Source organism: Sorex fumeus, unplaced genomic scaffold (assembly GCF_029834395.1).
Source record: "Sorex fumeus unplaced genomic scaffold, SorFum_2.1 ptg000038l, whole genome shotgun sequence".
NCBI lineage: Eukaryota > Metazoa > Chordata > Mammalia > Eulipotyphla > Soricidae > Sorex > Sorex fumeus.
In genome coordinates this window covers 6,542,117-6,561,701 of record NW_026606095.1, presented here as the reverse complement: position 1 = coordinate 6,561,701, position 19,585 = coordinate 6,542,117, and the positions used below count along the sequence as shown (strand labels likewise).

The 19,585-nt window shown below is 40.7% G+C and overlaps 1 protein-coding gene across 1 annotated transcript in view; it reads left to right on the top strand.

Moving 5' to 3' along the window:
* Positions 1 to 19,585, top strand: part of PCSK5 (proprotein convertase subtilisin/kexin type 5) — a 482,296-nt gene that overhangs the window by 198,318 nt on the left and 264,393 nt on the right. The window contains exon 8 of the mRNA XM_056118773.1: positions 13,786 to 13,998. Within this exon, the coding sequence (XP_055974748.1) occupies positions 13,786 to 13,998 (213 nt within the window). The remainder of the gene's footprint in view (positions 1 to 13,785; positions 13,999 to 19,585) is intronic.

Sequence of the window (19,585 nt, the reverse complement as noted above, 5' to 3'; positions counted from 1 at the left end):
CCCCATCATCAGCTGAACTGATTGAAGAAACAAATCTCAGACTCTAGTAAGCTTTTTTCCAAAGATAGCTTATCCTGCCTCTATTATGGCTACATTCTTTTGCTTCACCTCCAAAGACGTTTTCCCCCTGAACTATACCAGTGTGTTCTCCGGGCCTCGGGAGTGGGTTAACCATCTGTTCCTGATTTGTTTTCATTTGTGGATTTTATTCTTTTCAGGTTACTTTTCAGGCTTTTATTTTCATGCATATAATTTGTCCTATTGCTGTAATGAGTCAAAGAGTCATTATTAAGGATTGCCTCAAAAAGCCATGAATATATTAGAATTCCGGCACAAATATTTTGTGCAGACAGTACAAATATCTTTCAAAGTTTACTCTTGTTATACTGTTGCTTTGCCATAAGATCATTCTTGCAAACCCAGGCCAGTTGCTATCAAAACAACCCTACTCCATTATAAAATGAGATTTTCTTTCAGAAATATAAATCAGAATTTCCTTGAACTTTCAAAAGATAGATGGTTCTGTTGATGTGACACCCACTGAGTAGTTGTATGTGTCCTTATCTTTATCCTCGTCCACCCTTCTCCCATGATCCACGTGTGGAAAAGCTTGCATGTTTCTTTCTCAATAAAGGAAAACTCGGGCAGCGGTGATGGTGGAGAGAGCCCTATTGTAGGGCTTTAGTAAATTGAGTATCAGGTTGTGCTTAGAAGGTATCATGCACTGGTGGAGAGAGGGGTACTTGATCATTGTATAATTGAAACCCAAGCAAAAAAAATTTCTAAGTCTACAACTATACTTCATGGTGTTTTACTAATAAAAATTTTTTTAAAAAGTATCATGCATAAATAAAAATCACTGTCACTGTCCTCCCGTTGTTCATAGGGCGGGCCCAGTAACGTCTCCATTGTGAGACTTTGTTGTTACTGTGTTTGGCATATCAAATACATCACGGGTAGCTTGCCTAGCACAGTGGCAGGGTGTTTGCCTTGCGCACAGCTGGCCCAACCACACTGGGTTCGATTCCTCCACCCTTCTCGGAGACCCCAGCAAGCTACCAAGAGTATCTTGCTAGCATGGCAAAGCCTGGCAAGCTACCCGTGACATATTCAATATGCCAAACACAGTAACAAGTCTTAAGATGGAGACGTTACTGGGCCCGCTCGAGCAAATTGATGAACATCGGGAGGACAGTGACAGTGCATAAATGAAGGCTCTTCCTCCTGAAGTTGTTTTTGTGTATCTCTCCATGGTAAACACTTTGAGCACATGTGAAGGTTCTGAGAAATAGTTGAGCCCTGTCACTTGTTTTCTCCTCATTCTCATAGGACATACATATATTTCTTGAGGGGGGAAGGGGATGAGGGGGTGAGCAGGTTGTACTACACCTGGCATAGTCAGGGCATGCTTACTACTGACCTCATGCTCGCGGATCAATTCTGGTGGCTTCTAGGTGATGCCAGCAATCCAGCCGAAGTTCCCTGCATGCACGGCAAGTGCCTTAGTCCCTGTGCTCTCTCTCCACCCACAATTTCTTGATCTCTAAAAATGCATATTTAACTTGCAGGTATTGCTCTGAATTAACTAGTAAAATGAACTCATTTGTGTTCTAAAGAGTCTTCAACCACTTATTCATGTCCCTTTGAGTATAATTCTCAGCTATATGAGATCAAAGTGATATTAATAGACCAAATGAAATTTAACTGCATTGACTGAAAACATTTTAAAGAAAGAAATTTGGTTTCCTCAAATTGGACAGCCCTCAAACTTGGCTGAGGGTGTGTGATTTAATTGGTCATTCGGCACAAAATAGCCTCCTGAACCACACACAGAGACAAGAAATCCAGTTCTCTTTTACCCTTTAATAATGTTGATGGGGTTTTCTAAATTTGTTGTTGTAGGGTCTATGTGAGAAGAAGCACATGCACAATTAGACATGCAATGAAGGAGAATTTTAGAGTTTAGTCAAGTGAGTCCTATGTGGATTTCACAATATATTTTGCTTTAAATTGATCAGTTTTTAAACTTAGCGCTCAAATTGGAGGAATTTTTTCTTTACTCATTCAAAGGCATATTTAAATACCAGTTGCCATGACTTTATCAAATCAGAAAATGCTTTTTTATACTTGCAGGGGGCGGTGAATGTTTCAAGGTTCTTATTCCTTTCTAATATTCTGCCCACCTTCCATTTTCCCTACATCCCACAGTAAGATTTAATTCTTCAATTACCTACATTGGGGGGAAACATCAAGATTTCTTTTTGACCACATGTGTTTGGGGTTTCAGAATATTGTACGCTAATGAAAATCCCCTGTGTGTCTGTAGTGAATAAATCCTTGAATTGCTGATGGTTTCAGATTAACCCTGAAGATCTTTAGCAGCTGTCTTTATGGCATTTTCAGCCCACAAGTTGGGTCTGTTTATTTCTGGGACTTTAATCAGAGACTATACCCTCGTGCCTGAAGGTTGGGTTGCCTTGTGGGCAGGGTGGTAGCAGCATTGAACGTTCTGGAGCCTTTAAGGATACATCCTGTGTCCCTTCCTCTGATCATTCTTCTCAGGATACCTTAATAGAACTGGGTGAAGAAACAGAAGCATATTTTCTCTTAGTTCTGGGGAATGAAAGGCTGAAATGCCCAATCAAGCTACTGTAGGTGGATTCTAGGGATACCTGTTTGCACAATGAACAAACCTGCCGACAACTTCTGCTTCTGTCTTCACAGTGCCTTTTCTTTGTGTTTACACGTCCTGTGTCTTGTCCTTTTTATCAGGGTCTCCAGATAGGGGGCATCCAGGGTGAGCTCTTCCAACTTTATTTAATGTTGAGTGAGCTCTTCCAACTTTATTTAATGATGAGCGCCTCTTTATATGTGCTGTCTTCAAGTTCAGTCACTTGGAAGTGCTTCAACTAAGTACTGGGTGGAGCCATAACTTGGTGCCTAACATGTCCAAGGACAACCAGTGCTGGATGTCTCTTACTAAAGTTTCACCTCTCCTCTCCCTTCACTCGTGATTGCAATATTCTGTGATACTGATCTCTTTGACCAGATCTGTGGGCTCTCAGTTCTTCTGCTTCTTCTGGGGTTAGGGCTTTGTGTCAAAAAATGGAAACGGGGAAAGGAGTGTGAAATCTTAGTGCTTATTCCCCTGGTCCCATCTCTGCTGGGCCAACAAGAATTGCTGTGTCCCTTGTTCAGTTCTCAACTGATATTCATGTCTGTGTCTTCAACTGCAGTGACAACGGCCCTCTTCCAAAATCTCTACAGACTGGAATGTATGGGTAGGGGCTGACTGATCCCCACAGCTTCCTCTGGGATTTCCCTTGATCATGTACACTGACAATTTAATTTCCTTAGGTCATTTTTTGATAGAAGAATGATGCAGGGATTTTTTTTTAAAATGATCATATATTAGTTTACACAGAGAAAGCATTTTACACGACCCAACACATATTCTTTTTTTGTTGTTGTTGTTATATTTATTTATTGAATCACTGTGGGAAAAGTTACAAAGCTTTCAGGTATAAGTTCGGTCATACAATGATCAAACACCTTTCCCTTCACCAGTACTTATTTTCCACCACCAAGAACCCCAATATAACCCCTTCCCACCCTTTCCAGTGCCTCTGAGGCAGAATGATTTCTACTTAACTCTCTCTCTACTTTGATTACATTCATTATTATGACAAAAGATGCACCATTATTGTTTAGAATTTCCATCCAACAATCAGAACTGCTGAAAAGACATTGTGAAATAATTAGTTTTCTATAGCTGGTTATGAGAACTAAATGATGTTATCGTGGCCACGCGATTTTGGATTTCTGATATTTTACTAATTAAATCTGGAAGGATTTCTGCCGAGAGCCAGATAATTACGAGATTGGTTTCTGTGCCTCTGGAGCCATGACCATTCTGGAGAGCCCCTTGTGGGGAGCAACTCTTGACCTCCATAGGGCGTGAGGGATGAGCTGGTACCACCCCCCCTTCCCATGAGGCTGCAGTTGCCCCATCACCACTGGCTCATACCTAACTTTCCAATAAGCTCTGAGTTGGTGGCCACCTTGCTGCGGGGAGGGGGAAAAGGAAGAAGGGAGAGACACCCTTTCCCTCCCGGGGAGGCATGGCACCATAGTCTAACACATAGTCCATTCACTTTTCTGCCGCAAGCTGCTGGGCTCTGGATTAAGTCCTTTTGCCTCTGGAGCCATGGCCATGCCAGAGAGCCGCTTGTGCGGGGCAACTCTTGGCCTCCGTAGGGCGTGAAGGACAAGCTGGTACTACCCCCCTTCCCATGAGGCTGCACCAACATACATTCTTGATTTAAAAACACATAATAAAAGTAGGGTAGAAGGAACTTTTATGGTGATTAAGGCCATATACAGCAAATTCACAGCTAACATCATACTTAATGGGGAAAAATTGAAAGCCTTATCTTTAGGTCAGATGCACACAAGGTTGCACACTCTCACCACTATTATATAACATAGTATTGTAAATTCTTGCCAAAGCAGCTAGACAAGAAAGAGATAGTAAGGGAATCCACATAGGAAAAGAAGTCAAACTCTCCTTATTTGTAGATGACATGAGAGTATACTTGAACCCCCTAAAGATTCTTCAAACTATGCTTTAAACACAAAAAACTTGGGTAGTAAAAAGGCAGGCTACAAATTCAGCTTGCAGAAATTGATGCCACTTCTACATGCAGTTTAAAAAAAAAGTCTCATTCACAATTGCATCTCAATTTTAAAAAAATCAAGTACCTGGGAATCAGCTTAACAAACGAGACAAAGTGCTTACACAAAGAAAACTGTAAATCACTACTAAAAGAGGGGAAAAAGACACTGGGGAATTGAATCACATCCCCTGTTCATGAATCTGAAGGATTCATATTGTCAAAAGACAGTCTTACCTAGAGCACTATATAGACTCAATACAGTTCCTTTAAAAGTATTCATCATATTTAGAGACATAGACCAAATGCGGTTGAAATTTACATGAAGTGGTAAACCCCCCTGAATAGCCAAAACAACCCTAGGAAAAAGGAGATAGGAGGCCTCTCTTCCCCAACTTTAAATCATGCTATAAATTTATAGTGTAGTACTAGATAGTGTAGTACTAGAATAAATTTATAGTGTAGTACTATCAAGATAGTGTAGTACTAGAATAAAGATAGACTTTTAAGCCAATGAAATAGAATGGAGACAGATCCTTGAGGATCAGTTGATCTTTGGCAAAGGGACAGACAACGTGAACTAGAATAAAGAAAGTCTTTTTAGCAAATGGTGCTGGGGAAACTGTCAGTCACGTGATTCATAACATTTTATAACATTTAATTTAGAGGTATTTGCAATGACTAAATGTCATTGCCGAAGCAAACAGAAACAAAAATAAACAAATGGAACTGCATAAAATTAAGATTCTGAAGCACAAAAGATACCCTAAGAGCCAGAATAAAGACACCCTACAGACAGGGAGAAAATATTTGCCCATTTCTCACATAACAGTGTGACTGCCCAAGTTTCATAAAGCACTTGTAAAACTTAGAAACAAACACATCAAAGATGAGAGAAAAGATGAAGACACATCTCCTTATAGAAGACATACAGATGACCAATAGGTATATAAAAATATGCTCTTCTTCTTCGGTGAACTTCGGGAAAATGCAAATCAAAACAACAATGTGATAGCGCCTCACCCCACTCAGACTGATTCTCATCAGAAAAAAGAAAACAAAATAACATGTGAGGAGAAAGGAACCCTCATCCATTACTAGTAGAAAAGTTGATTGACTCAAATGAAGTTGGCTACATTTGAAAAAAACTAAAAATTTTCCATATGCTCCAACAATTTCACCTCTGGGTGTCTCCCTCAAGAGTCCAAAATAAGTCCAATAAAACATTTGCACTTGTAAGTTCACTGCAGCACTATTCACAATAGTAAAGGTCTAGAAATGACCCAAGTGTCCAAAAACAGATGATTTGATAAGGAAACTGATAAGTAGACACACTGAAATACTGCTTAACTATAAGAATAGACCTCCCATCACTATCCTCCCATTGTTCATCAATTTTCTCGAGCGAGCCCAGTAACGTCTCCATTGTGAGACTGTTGTTACTGTGTTTGGCATATCAAATACATCACGGGTAGCTTGCCAGACTTTGCCATGCGGGCGAGATACTCTTGGTTGCTTGCTGGGCTCTCCGTGAGGGGTGGAGGAATCGAACTTGGGTTGGCCATGTTGGCTGCGTGCAAGGCAAACGCCGTACCCACTGTGCTATCATTCCTGCCTAAGAATAGACCAAATCATGCAATATGCTATAAGGATGGATCTGAAGACCATCATGTTGCATGGAATCACCCAGAAGGATAGGGACAGATCCCAGATCTGGAATGATGTGTGATGTTAAGAAATACAATAGGGGAATAATAATAGCCAAAGGCAACAGAACCTGAAAACTGGTTCTACAGAAATGAGCTTACATAAGGGTCTATGGGGAGACTGTGGTGGAAGGTGTGATGTTGGAGCATTGTGTTCATGAAACCCTGTTATGAATTGTATTATATGCCACAGTGCTCCATACAAAAAGAATTTCCCCAACTCTTTTCTTCTGGGAAGTGGGCAGATAGGTTGGCAGTTGCAGTGTGTGTTTTGTTCACCTTCGCGCCTGAATTTGAATCCTGTCACCATATGTTCCCCACCCCCAGCACTGCTTAGTGGCCTTAGTGATCCCTGTACCACACCTCAGGACCCGAGCAGCATCATATCCTCAGGTCTGAGTTCTGACCCACACAGCCCAGTTGACTGAGTGTCCCTTGATTTGGTCCCTTGTTTACCCGAGCACGTCTTAGGAGCCTTCCACGAAGAGAAATAGAGAAACAAATGTATTTGTTTCTAACAATAATCCTTGATACTGAATAAAAAGAGAAAAATCTTCACTGATCTTTGCAAATAAGAGGAGTTGTACTTGTCATTTTATTACTGTACAAACCAAGTATGCTAATCTTTACATATACATATCTAAATGATCTTTTTTTCACCCAAGGAAGGAAGGGGATGGTCTCAATTGTAATTGTGATCAGGGACTATTTGTGGCTCTATTTAGGGATCACTCACAGTAGTGCTCAGAGAACCATATGAGGTGCCAGGGATCAACCTGGAGCTGCTAGCATACATGGCAAGTACTGTACTATCTTTCCAGTCAGATGGGATTTTTTTCCCCCAAATGAGACCATGCTAGATCATTTTCTATCCTAGATCATTGTCTATCCTATATTTGGAACCACATAGTAACTTGAGCCCCTTTTTAGCATTTTCTCATTGTCCTTTTTATTCGTTGCTTTTGAAGGTTTTTCACAGTGTCTTTTATATAAACACACTGCTATAACTTTACATTTTATGACCTTTGGGAATCTTTGTGTTTGTGCCAGGTTTGGGCATAAAAAATCGATTCCATCTCATATCCTTGTATGAAAAAATTTATAGATCTGATTGCAGGAAGTTTGGGTGGTCCAACATGTTTGGAAGTTGCTTTAGCTTGCATCCCTTTTTTATTTTTTTTATTTTTATTAGTGAGACACCATGAGGTACAGTTGCAGACTTACAAATTTTTGTGCTTGGGTTTCAGTTATACAATGATCAAGTACCCATCCTTCCACCAGTGCCCATTTCCCACCACCACGGATCCCAGTATTTCTCCCACCCCATCCCCCCATCCCACTCTGCCTCTGGGCAGAGGGCAAAAGGGCATTCCCCCTTATTCTCTCTCTCTCCTTTTGGGTCCTGTGGTTTGCAAGAGAGGCATTGAGTGGCAATCATGTTTGGTCTATAGTCTACTTTCAGCATGCTTCTCCCACCCTGGGAGGATCCTCCCAACACCCTTTATTTGGTGCTCCCTTCTCTCTCTGAGCTCCCTTTTCCCCTAGCGTGTGTAGCTGGCCTCCAAGCCATGGAGCAAAATTCCTGGTACCAATCTCGGCCATTCTTGGGTGTTACCCACAGATTTTGTTACTTTATGTCCCCCAGATGAATTCCATCTTTCTATATCTGTCCCTCTCTTTCTGACTCATTTCGCTTAGCATGATACTTTCCATGTAGTACCACTTGTATGTAAATTTCATGACTTCATCTTTTCTAACTGCTACATTGTACTCCATTGTGGAGATGTACCAAAGTTTCTTTAACCAGTCATCTGTTCTCGGGCACTCAGGTTTTTTCCAGATTCTGGCTATTGTAAAGAGTGCTGCAATGAGCAAAGAAGTGCAGATGTCACTTCGACTATACTGTTTTGCCTCTCTGGGATATATTCCCAGGAATGGTATTCACAGCGCTGTGATTTATCAAGTTATTCAGAGTGGAGTTTTAGACACTCAGTATTCTACCATCGCCAGTGTCAGCTTCACTCGGCCACTGTTCCTAGGTTTCCTCCCATTCAAATCCCCGCCCCCCAGCCTGCCACCTTGACACGCACATATTTTAGTTTGGTTGTTAGAGTTTGGATCTCATGTTTTCAATATGGTTGACTCTGTGGTGTGGACATACTGTTAAACCACTCCTCTTTGCCACTGCTATAACTGAAATCCCTGACCCTGGACCTCCATTTCTTTCTGCCTGCCTCTTCTTTCTTTCTGCTCTGCTTGATTTCTTTCCTTCTCTGTTCTCCACCCTGTAGTATGAGGTCATTTGTAATCCAGGCATCTCTCCTCTCCATTAATACAGTGCTTTCCTCGTCCAGTTATTTTGTATATCATAGCTAAGTGAGATCATCTTGTGTTTGTCCTTCTTGCTTACTTCAGTTAACATATCTTGCAGTTCCATCCAAGTTCCAGAAAATTGCATAAGTTTATTCTTTCCAGCTGCATAGTATTCCTGTGTCTGTCTGTCTGTCTGTCTGTCTGTCTGTGTATGTGTGTACCACATCTTCATGATCAGGTAACTGTCATTGGACACTGTAGTTGATTCCTATCTTAGCTATTATACTAAATGCTGCAATGAATAATGGTGCCATATGTCCTTTTAGTGAATGATTTTGTGTCCTGAGGGTAGATACTTAGAAGTGAAATTACTGAGTCATATGGCAGCTAAAGTCTTAGTTTACTGAGAAATCTCCATTCTGTTTTCCATACGAGTTGAACTGGACAGTATTCCCATCAGCGGTATATGACAGTTGCTTTTACCCCACATCTCTGCCAACAAAAATTGTTCAGAGTGGGGGCTGGAGCGATAGCACAGCGGGTAGGGCATTTGCCTTGCACGCAGCCAACATGGCCGACTCAGGTTCGATTCCCAGCATCCCATATGGTCCCCCGAGCACCACCAGGACTAATTCCTGAGTGCATGAGCCCGGAGTAACCCCTGAGCATCGCCGGGTGTAACCCAAAAAGAAAAAAAAAATTGTTCAGAGTATTTTTGATATGTGCCATTCTTATGGTACTGTGAGATAATATCAGATTGTGGCCTTGATTTGTTTTTCAATACTGTTAACTACTGGAGCATATTTTCATGTGCCTGTTTACCATTAATCTATCTCTGTCAGTGAGCACCTGTTATTCCTCTCCTGTTTTTTCACAGGGCTTGGGGATGCTTGGTGTTGTTGATCTTTCTGAGTACTTTACATCTCCTGGATATCAGTCTTACGTCTGGTGTTTGAGTATGAATGTTCTCTCCCATTCACTTAGAGTTTTTTGAGTTTTAGCTCACGTTTCTTCTGTCACACAGAAACTGCTTAATGTGGTCCTATGTTTTTAGTTTTTATTCTGTTGCCTTTGCCAATAGCATTATCTCATTGAACATAACGCTGAGGTCTAAATCTTAGGGCCTTCTGCCTATATTTTTCTCAGTGTATTTTATAGATTTCAGTCAGATCTCAAGGCTTTTGGTCACTCTGAACTGACTTTTGTGTAAGGTGTGAGCTATGGATCCAGCTTTAATTTTTTTACATGTGGTTATTTAGTTTTCTCAGAACCAATTGGTTGAAGCACTGCATTTACGCCATTTCACGTTCTCAGCTCTTTTGTCATGAATTAGCTGCCCATATACCTGGAGATTTGTCCTTGGAAATTCCATTTTGACCCATTGGTCAGAGAATCTATTCTTATTCTAGTATCATGCTGTTTTGGTGACTTTGGCTTTATAGGATAGTTTCAAATTAGGTAATGAGACACCTCCCAATATCTTACTTTTCTGTGTGGCTTTGGCTGTTTGGGGTCTTTTATGATTCTATACAAATTTTGTTACTATATTAATTTTTTTAATTTTTTAAAATTTTGCCCCATCCATTCTATTTTATTTTATTTATTTTTTGTGATTTTTTTCTTTTGGGGTCACACTTGGTGATACCAGGGGTTACTCCTGGCTCATGCACTCAGGAATCACTCCTGATGATGCTCTGGGAACCATATGGGATACTGAGAATCGAACCTGGGTCAGTCGCATGCAAGGCAAACACCCTACCCGCTGCGCTATCATTCCAGCCTCATTGTTACTATTTTAAATCCTTAAGGTATGTTATCAGAGTTTGAATATAGATTGCATTAAATTTACAATATTTAGTATAGTATTTTAAATAGGATGGTCATTTTCACAATGTTAATTCTTCTATGTATATGAAATATTTTTCCAGTTCCTATTGTCTTCCATCTCTTTAAGTTAGGGTTTTCACAGTATTGAAGTCTCACCTCTTGTTCAGTTGATTTCTAGGAACTTGTTTTTCGACCCTATTTTGGATGAGACAGACTCTTAGATCTCATTCTCCTCTGATTCATTATTTGTGTATAGAAATGTGACCCATATTTTTGTGCATTGACTTTGTATCCAACTGCTTTACTGTATTGGTTTATTTCTAGGAGCTTTTTTGTGTGTGTATTCTTTAGGGTAGTCTTCTATGTTTATTGTCATGTCATATGCAAGTAGCAATAATTTGACTTATTCTTTCCAATTTGAATTACTTTACTTTCTTTTTCTTGCCTGATTGCTATTGCAAGGACTTCTAACATAATATTGAGTAAAAGTGGAGATGGTAAACATCCTTGCATTGTACCTGATGTCATCAGGAATGCTTGCAGTGTTTCACCATTAAAAATGATACTCTTCTGTGGACTAGTTAGGGGTAGCAGTTACTATCTTGAGAAAGATTTCCTCCACCTCTATTTTTAATTGACGGATTTTTTTTTATCACTAATGGGTGTGGAATCTTATCAAAATCTTTCCCTGCCTAAGATTTTTATCTTTTCTCTTACTGATGTGGAGTAATATGTTACTTTATTTATATATGTTGAATCATCCATGAATCCCTGGTATGAATCGCACTTGCTCATGGTGTATGATTTCTGAGATGTACTGTTGATTTTGGTTTGCTTAGATTTTGTTGAGAGTTTTAGTGTCGATGTTCATCAGGAATATTGGTCCAAATATTTTTTTCCAGTGTCTATATCTGCTTTGGATATTAGTGTAATGTTAGCGTCATAGAAGGTCTTAGGGAGGACTCCTATTTTGTCAAAATTTCATAAGCGTTTAAGGAATGTTTGATAGAACTCACCAATAAACCAATTACTTACTTAATTACTGTTTTGATTTCCTTGTGATTGGTCAATTCAGGCTTTCTACTTCTTCCTTATTTTATTTTGGAAGCTTACTTGATTTTAAGATTATGTACTTTTCTTCTAGATTCTCCATCTTAACATTGTAAAATTGTTCATAGTAACCTCTTTTAATATATTAAATTTCTTAGAGGTCTGTTGTAATCTCTCCTCTTTCATATTTGATCACATTTATTTGGATATTTCCACTGTTTTTTCCCCTTAATGAATCTAGTTAATGATTTGTCTATCTTGTCTACTCTTTCAAACATCCAGCTCCTGGTTCCAGTGATTCTTTGTATCTTGGTTTCTATGTATTTATTATTATTTATTTTTGCTTTAGTTTTTATTATTACCTTCCTTCTATTTTTTAGTTCATTTGTTGTTCCTTCTTTAGATTTTTGAGATGTGTGTTTAGATTGTTGGTTTGGAGTTTTTTTTCTTCTTTCTTAATGTAAGCCTACATTGCTATAGGTTTCTCCATTAGTACAGATTATGCAATATCCCAGAGATTCTGTTAGCTTGTACCTTCATTCTCATTAGTTTTAAGAAATCTTTTTATTACTTGCTTGATTTCCTCTTGGTCCAGCTGTTACTTAACTATGATTTATTCAGCTTCCAAGTGTTGGAAGTTTTCTCTGTCTTCTTTTTGTGTTTAATTTCCACTTAGATGGCATTGAGGTTTGACGTAGTACTTTGTATAATTTCTGTGCTTGTAAATTTATGTGTGTTTGAACTTTACCATAGAACATGTACTCTTATTTTTGGGGGGGAGGGGGAGGGGGCGGGGTGGAGCGTCCTGCATCTGTCCATTCCAGTTCTTCTAGCTCCTCGTTTAGAGCTCTTGTATCTTTACTGATTGTCTGTCTGGGCAATTCGTCTAATGGCCAAAGTGCAGTATTGAGGTCTCTCACTATTATTATGTTTCTTCAGTGTGTATTGTTAAGTGTGTGAGCAGAATATTTGTGAACTTTACTGACCTTTCATTTGGTACATAACTGTTGATGAATTGTTACTTCTTAGTCTATTGCTCCCTTATTCAATTAATAGTTCCCATCTCTGTCTCTAGTTATTGTCTTTAGGTTGAATGCTATCTGGTCTAAGTTTGACTGTCCCAGATTTTTTCTGTCTACTATTCACTTGAGTGATTGTTTTCTATCCTTCCATTCTGAGCTCGTATTTATCCTGTGAGTTTATATATATTTCCTGTAAGCAACAGATAGATGGACTTTTTTTCCTTATTCATCCAGATTTTCTATGCCTTTGGTAGCAGACTTAGGTCCATTAACATTTAGAGAGATTGATATAAAGGACTGTGTGGCCATTTTGTGTCTGTTTGGGGCGGGGGGCAGTTATTTTTGCAAATGGCCATTTGCTTTTTATAATGCTTCCATCATTTAACTTTTTGTGTTTGTGGACAGGGGCGGAGAGGCCTTGGTTCTTGGCCTTTCAGTAATTCTTGCAGGATTGGTTTAGTTGTTGCAAGCATTGTCAGCTCTTTGATACTCTTATTTTTTGTAGCCTCCTTTACTGTCCTTCACATGTGGCGCCTGTTCCTTGCAGAGGGGAGACACAGCCTTCCAACGAAGGACATAATTAATCTTCATCCTCACTGACGATGCGATCTCAGAATGACTACATAAGCTCATTGTATTTCCTATTCCCAATATGTTTAACGGAAGTTCATAATAGTATCCACCTCATGTGGATAAAAATTTGAAGCAAGATTATATGACTCTGGTTATTATGTCTAGTAATACTCCAACACTTAGTGACTCTTGGGTTCAAATTTAGGGACTTTCACCTACTAGTTATATTTTAAGGAGCATCACTAAACTTTTGTACCTCCATTCTTCTTTTATAAAATGAGGACCAGAAAATGTTTCAATCTCATAGCATTGTTAGAAGAATTCAGCCAAATTTGTCTAGGACATTTAAAATTTTGCTCAATACATGGGAGCTACCTAGTAAGTGTTGGCTGTTATTATGCTCATTATCATGCTTTTGTTACTTCTGTGAACATATGGTATGATGGGATTTATTATAGTGTCATCTTAGCACAAATAACAGTTTCAGTCTAGCCTATTAGCAAAGCATTATCACACATCTTCTGCAAATACTTCATGTAGCATTGTTGATTTTGACCTTCCCTTTGACAAGAGTCTGTGGTCCTTGTCTTCCATCATTTAACTTTTTCTGTTTGTGGACAGGGGCGGAGAGGCCTTGGTTCTGTTTTTGTCTGGGCATCTGGAAATGGCGGAAGGAGCAAAGACCACTGCTCTTGTGACGGCTACACCAACAGCATCTATACCATCTCCATCAGCAGCACAGCCGAAAGTGGGAAGAAGCCCTGGTACCTAGAAGAGTGTTCGTCTACACTGGCCACAACTTACAGCAGTGGAGAGTCCTATGATAAGAAAATAGTAAGTGATATCTGCACATCTGTCATTATTTCCACATCTTTAACCAGGAATTTGTATGTATAAGTAATATCCAGAAAGAGTAGATCGTATTGACTAATTACTCGATGCAAATATTTATAAATTTCAGCGTCCAGTTACCAATTCATTGAACGTCCATACTGTTAAATTCCAGCAGTTAGTTTGCTCTTCAACATTATTAATCTTTAGTTTTGTTGACCACAAATTAATGGCTTGTTTGTGAGTTCACTCTGTGAATTTCTGCGGAGACTAGAATTGAGCTCTGATTCTCCTCACAGTGCCCTGTCTGCCTTTGAAACTTAGGTTCAGTGTTTTAACTCACAAATCCAGGGAATTCAGTGTAAAAGAAGAAAACTGTGTAAAGAAAAGCTCATCTCCATATTATCTGTACTTACTGAAAGTAAACTGAACGTATTCAAGAGGTGCTTTTCTAAGACTGTAGCACAGAGTTTACCTGAAGAAGCCTCACAGAAGTCCTGTGACATCTGCATCTTAATGTGCCCCAGGCTTTCTGCAAATAAGAAAATGATGAACGGGAGCCAGAGAGACGGCACAACAGGTTTGGTGCTTGCCTTGCATATAGCTCGCCCAAGTTAGATCCTTGGCATCCCTTATGAACCACAAATTCCTCCAGGAGTGACCCCTGAGCACAGAGCCCTGAGTACCACCAGGAGTGTCCCCAAAAGCAAACTAAATTACATTTTTTAAATGATAACAGGGTTGTGCACACTGCTTTGACCTACAGGTCTCAGAAAATGTCTGACTTTAGGGGTATCCAGCTCTGGAGTGCTGATCCTAAAAGCTTTCAAATACCTTAGCACATTGCTTTGGATCTGATCATGTTTTTATAAGTTGTCCAAGAACTGAGCTTTCTAAAATGGAATTGAGTGCTTTGCCAGATATTTTTTTAGATATAGCTCAGACTCTGCTTTCAGGTTTTGTTGATTCACACAGGCTTAGATCATCCTGCTGGTATGGTCTCTGATTTTCTCGAAGAGGTGGGACCACAAAGCCAAAACACCACTTCCTTCATATGATCCTTTCTCCACGTCCACCTGGCTCCTCTTGACTCCTAGTTAGGAGTGATTTTCAGGTTTGATTTCTAGCTACTTTTCTTAGTTTGTTTACTTGGTTTGCATTTCCTTAGTTTGTTTGCATTTTGCAGATGATCCTTGCTTAGCCACTGAGCAGTCTCATCTCTGTAGCAGCTGCCAGTCCATACTCGTGTTCCATCTGCTCCTTCTTTCCCTAATTCCTCCACATCAACTGACATCATGTGTACACATGAAACCTCGTTTAACCATGTCTATCATTTGTGCATAAACAAAACTCAGCAAGCCAAAGTGAAGTAGACGTGGAACCGTTCGCTGATGCGAGACAGGTCTTAAGAGCAGAGATCCGGGCATTAGCTGTACTTTTTCCTCATTGCTGCTTCTGAGCAAAATTTTCTGACTCACTTTATCTATCTGACTTATGTTCATTTCCACTTTTTGTCTCACCCTCTCTCTTCATTTCATAGCCACATGCGTAGCTGTTTCCAGTTGTAATCTCTAGCAGTAGACAGACTGTTTGGGGCTAAGGAAGGCCCTTCTTGGATTTACTCCATGACAAGGAGGAGACCAGAGCATCAGCCTTGCTGGTCCTGCTGCAGATAAGATGCTTCTGAGGTGAGGCCGTGGAGTATTGACTGGCACATGAGCCACTCAGCACGGAGTTGGCACAGTCTCTCCCTCCGTCAGCCTTCCCATCAGCATTCAGGGAGAAAAGGCTGCTCAGTTTTCCAGCTCTTATAAACAGAGACATTTCTTATACCTCCGTCTTCCCACTCTGTAAATGATTATATGATCTTTTCCACCCACCCGAGCAAGAGAGGCACTTTGACCATGAAATGTTAAGAGTTTGAACAGGATTAAATTTGGCAGCAACATCAGCCTTTATGGTCCATCTGACCCCTACTCCCTCTCCATGTCAGAATAACAAACAGTCCTGAATGGCTTCTGGGGCCAAATGCCTCTGCTCCTCAGAGATTCCCACATCCTGTTGGTGACAGCTGGGACTAAGTACCAGAATGACAGTTGTCTCCCTTTGAACCAGAGTTCTCTTCCCGAGGGTGTTTCCTCTTGTCAGGTGCAGCTTCTCCAACAGCGAGCAGTCTTCATTCCTCGTTCGTAGAACACCTTTGTGCTGTGAGTGAGGCTGGAGGCTGACCAGATTGTGGACTGAGAGAAACGAAAGAGTTCTTTGCTTCTGAGAAAATGTTTCTGTGAAATAAAATTTATTTGTTCTTCACTGAATCATTTTGTGAGACTCAGACAGGAAAACCCTGCTGTGGATTTCAGAACAGCCAGGTCTCTGTCACTTGGTTGCTTGCTGTGACTTAATCCAGGTGTGGCCCTTGGGTTTCCATTCATGCTTTAGTAGATCAGGATCAGTGATAGCTGTGTCACTTGTTATCGCAAATGAAACCTACAAAATGGCAACAGTCCCACTGTAGAAGCACTACAAGAAGCTAAATAGAAATTGGGTGCAATGTCATCATTGTTATAAAGCAGAATTATAAAATCATCTTTAATTATTTCATATGCATCTTGTTCCCTGTTGGAGATGTAATATATAGCTACCTGAACATGTCTAGGTCTAATGTTTTTAACCCTGCTAATACCCATCTTAATCTTGCACCCTTCACACCAAATGCATAGTATCTTCTAGACCTGTATTTTATTTTTTGGCTTTTTTGGGTCACAGCTGGTGATGTTCAGGGGTTACTCTTGGCTCTGCACTTAGGAATTACTCCTGGCAGTGCTTGGGAGACCATATGGGATGCAGGGATTGAACCCAGGTCAGCTGTTTGGAAGGTAAATGCCCTATCTGCTATATTACTGCTCTGGCCAATAGACCAGTATTTCTTAGACTTTGTCTGACTCTTAACCCATTTCCACCTGGTTTCATCCCTGTGCCACCCCCTACCCACCTCCTACTGGTTGGTCCCCTAGTCTCACCCCATGACCCATTCATGGGATTTGCACCTGTAGCCCTCTGGGAGTATTATAGGGTCCACATATGGCTCTGTGCCCCTCCCCAGTTGAGAAATGCTGCTCTAAGCCTTAGGTGGAACAAAAGCCTGCCCCCTGCCTTACAGATGAGAGAAATGAAGCTGCAAAAGAGAGACTCATGGGGTGAGCGGTAGAGCCTGGATCCCGTCAACATCAGATGGGCCCCCAAGTCCATCTTGAAGTCTTTGCATTCAAGCTTCAGATATGATACAGATATTTTCAGACGTGATTTAGATATTTTCGAGGACACCATGTAGAACCTGAAAAATGGTGTTTTCTTGCCCATTTTGGCTTCTTTTCCAAGTGGCTTAAAAGTGGGGACTAGAGGGGCTGGAGCAATAGCACAGTGGGTAGGGCGTTTGCCTTGCACGCGGCCGACCCGGGTTCGATTCCCAGCATCCCTTATGGTCCCCTGAGCACCACCAGGTATGATTCCTGAGCGCAAAGTTAAGAGTAACCCCTGTGCATTTCCAGGTGTGACTCAAAAAGCCAAAAAAAAATGGGGACTAGAGCAATAGTACAGCATGTAAGGTGCTGGATAACTGGGATACTAGCCAGTTGCCCCTTCACGTCTCACACTGGATACAAACTACTTGAAGTTTCTTCCCAGAGCCTGAACTTAATACATCTTGAATATTCTTGTCTAAATGACTCCAAAACATTAGGAAGGATGGAAACTTCACATTGTTTGTAGAGGAGAAGGGTGGGAGTTGTTTGGGGGCTGGTATCTGCTCCTTTAAAGAGAAATTTCTACTTGTAGGTTGGGGAAAGGCACAGATTATTGACTGTTTTGAACATAAAAAATTGCCTGCAGCAACAAGATGATGTTGTATGTTTAACCTCTCTTATTGTTAAAGATTCTATCTATAAACCTTCATTATCACTGAAACGGTCTCCCAAGTTCTATTTCAGAACTAAACCGCACTTCTCCTCTGCCTGGCTCCCCTCATTAAATTATCTCTCTCTGGTGGAATGAGTTCAGCCTTTGTTTTATTTTTCCTGTAGTAATTTGTCTCAATGGAATATAGGCCCCCACCTTCCTCCTCCTGGTACAGTCCTATGAGCTATAATTTGGAGATTCTGCTCTGCTGCTCTCCTGATAGCATTTTATTTATTTGTGTTCAAAACAGGCTCGCTGTTTGGCCCAGCTCATATCACTCCTGAGCTAGCAATTCCTTACCCAGGGACTCTCATTCCTCTGATGTTCCCAAGAAGCTCCATGGCTTCTACTCAGGAACTTTCAGCTCGCTCTTCTCCCTCCCCTCACTGGCCCTTTGATGGTCCACGGGCATTCCCTCTGCAGTGGGGTTGCCCTCACTCAGTTCTCTTCATCTTTGTTTTTCACCAGTAAGAGGAGAGCAAATCCAGATGTGTTTGGTTGCTTGGGATGTTTGATACCGATTCTCCTGACAGTATTTCAAAGAGCAAAGGAGAGTTGGTTTCTGGAAGGTTGTAATTTGGATTTCAGCCTGACATGAGACTCAGACAGTCTTTCTAGCATGGACTGGGCTGGACTCAAGGCCAACTCTGTCATCCCTCGCAGTGGAGGCCTGGGACTACTCACACACCAGTGAGCGCCCTCAGCTAACTCAGCCTGTTCTTTTGCTGCATTTTAGGGTGGGATACTTTACCATGTACCAGCTCTTCCGTAACTGCATGTTCTTGGATAGGTTAGAATTAGAATATCTAAGCATCCCCAGCCTCAGTTAACCAATAAAACAACTTCTTTGCTCAATTTCTGTGGGTTTCAGTATAACTTGTGTGAGCCCCCCCCCCCCCACCACACACACACACACACACACACACACACACGCTCCTCTTTGCTTCAGCCTTGCAACTTACAGGTGGTGGTGTTTGGGGAGCTATGCAGCTGGTGTCAGCAATGGAAATGATGAGACTAGAAATAGCTCTACTCTAGCTCCTAAGTTGAACGTAGACATAGACACACTTAATTTTTGCTGGCTGCTTGTAAGTGTAGGTGTGGTGGTTTTGAAAAGCAGATAAAGAAATGATCCTGAAGTACTTCTTACGAAGTGAGATCGCTTATAAAGTGTTGAACATACGAGTAAAATAGAGCTTAATGTTAGCAATTCATCATAGCAAATAAATACTCTGACTCTTTTCCTTACCCAGCACTGAGCTGATTAGGGAGAAGCAAAAAAAAAAAAAAAAAAAAAAAAGATAGACGATGGAATTCTTCTTTAGTGAAAGCACCTTCACATTTGTAAGCCAGACCTGACATATGTACTTCACATGTATAGAGCCTCCTACCAACATGGAGATGGGGTTTTGTGTGGATTTTTCAGTTGTGACTAAAATTTTGTGCCAGTCTTTGTGACTTTGGTGAAGACAAGAAGTCCTCATTGGCCTTTGCTTTCATTTTATTTTGTGAAGCCTAATAAATGAGCTTCATCTATTTTCACTGAAACAAATTTAAGAATTTGTTTCTGCCATTCACTGCCATGGCTATGTCTGAAACAGCTTTCTTGGCACATTTCTAATCCAAATCCAGATCG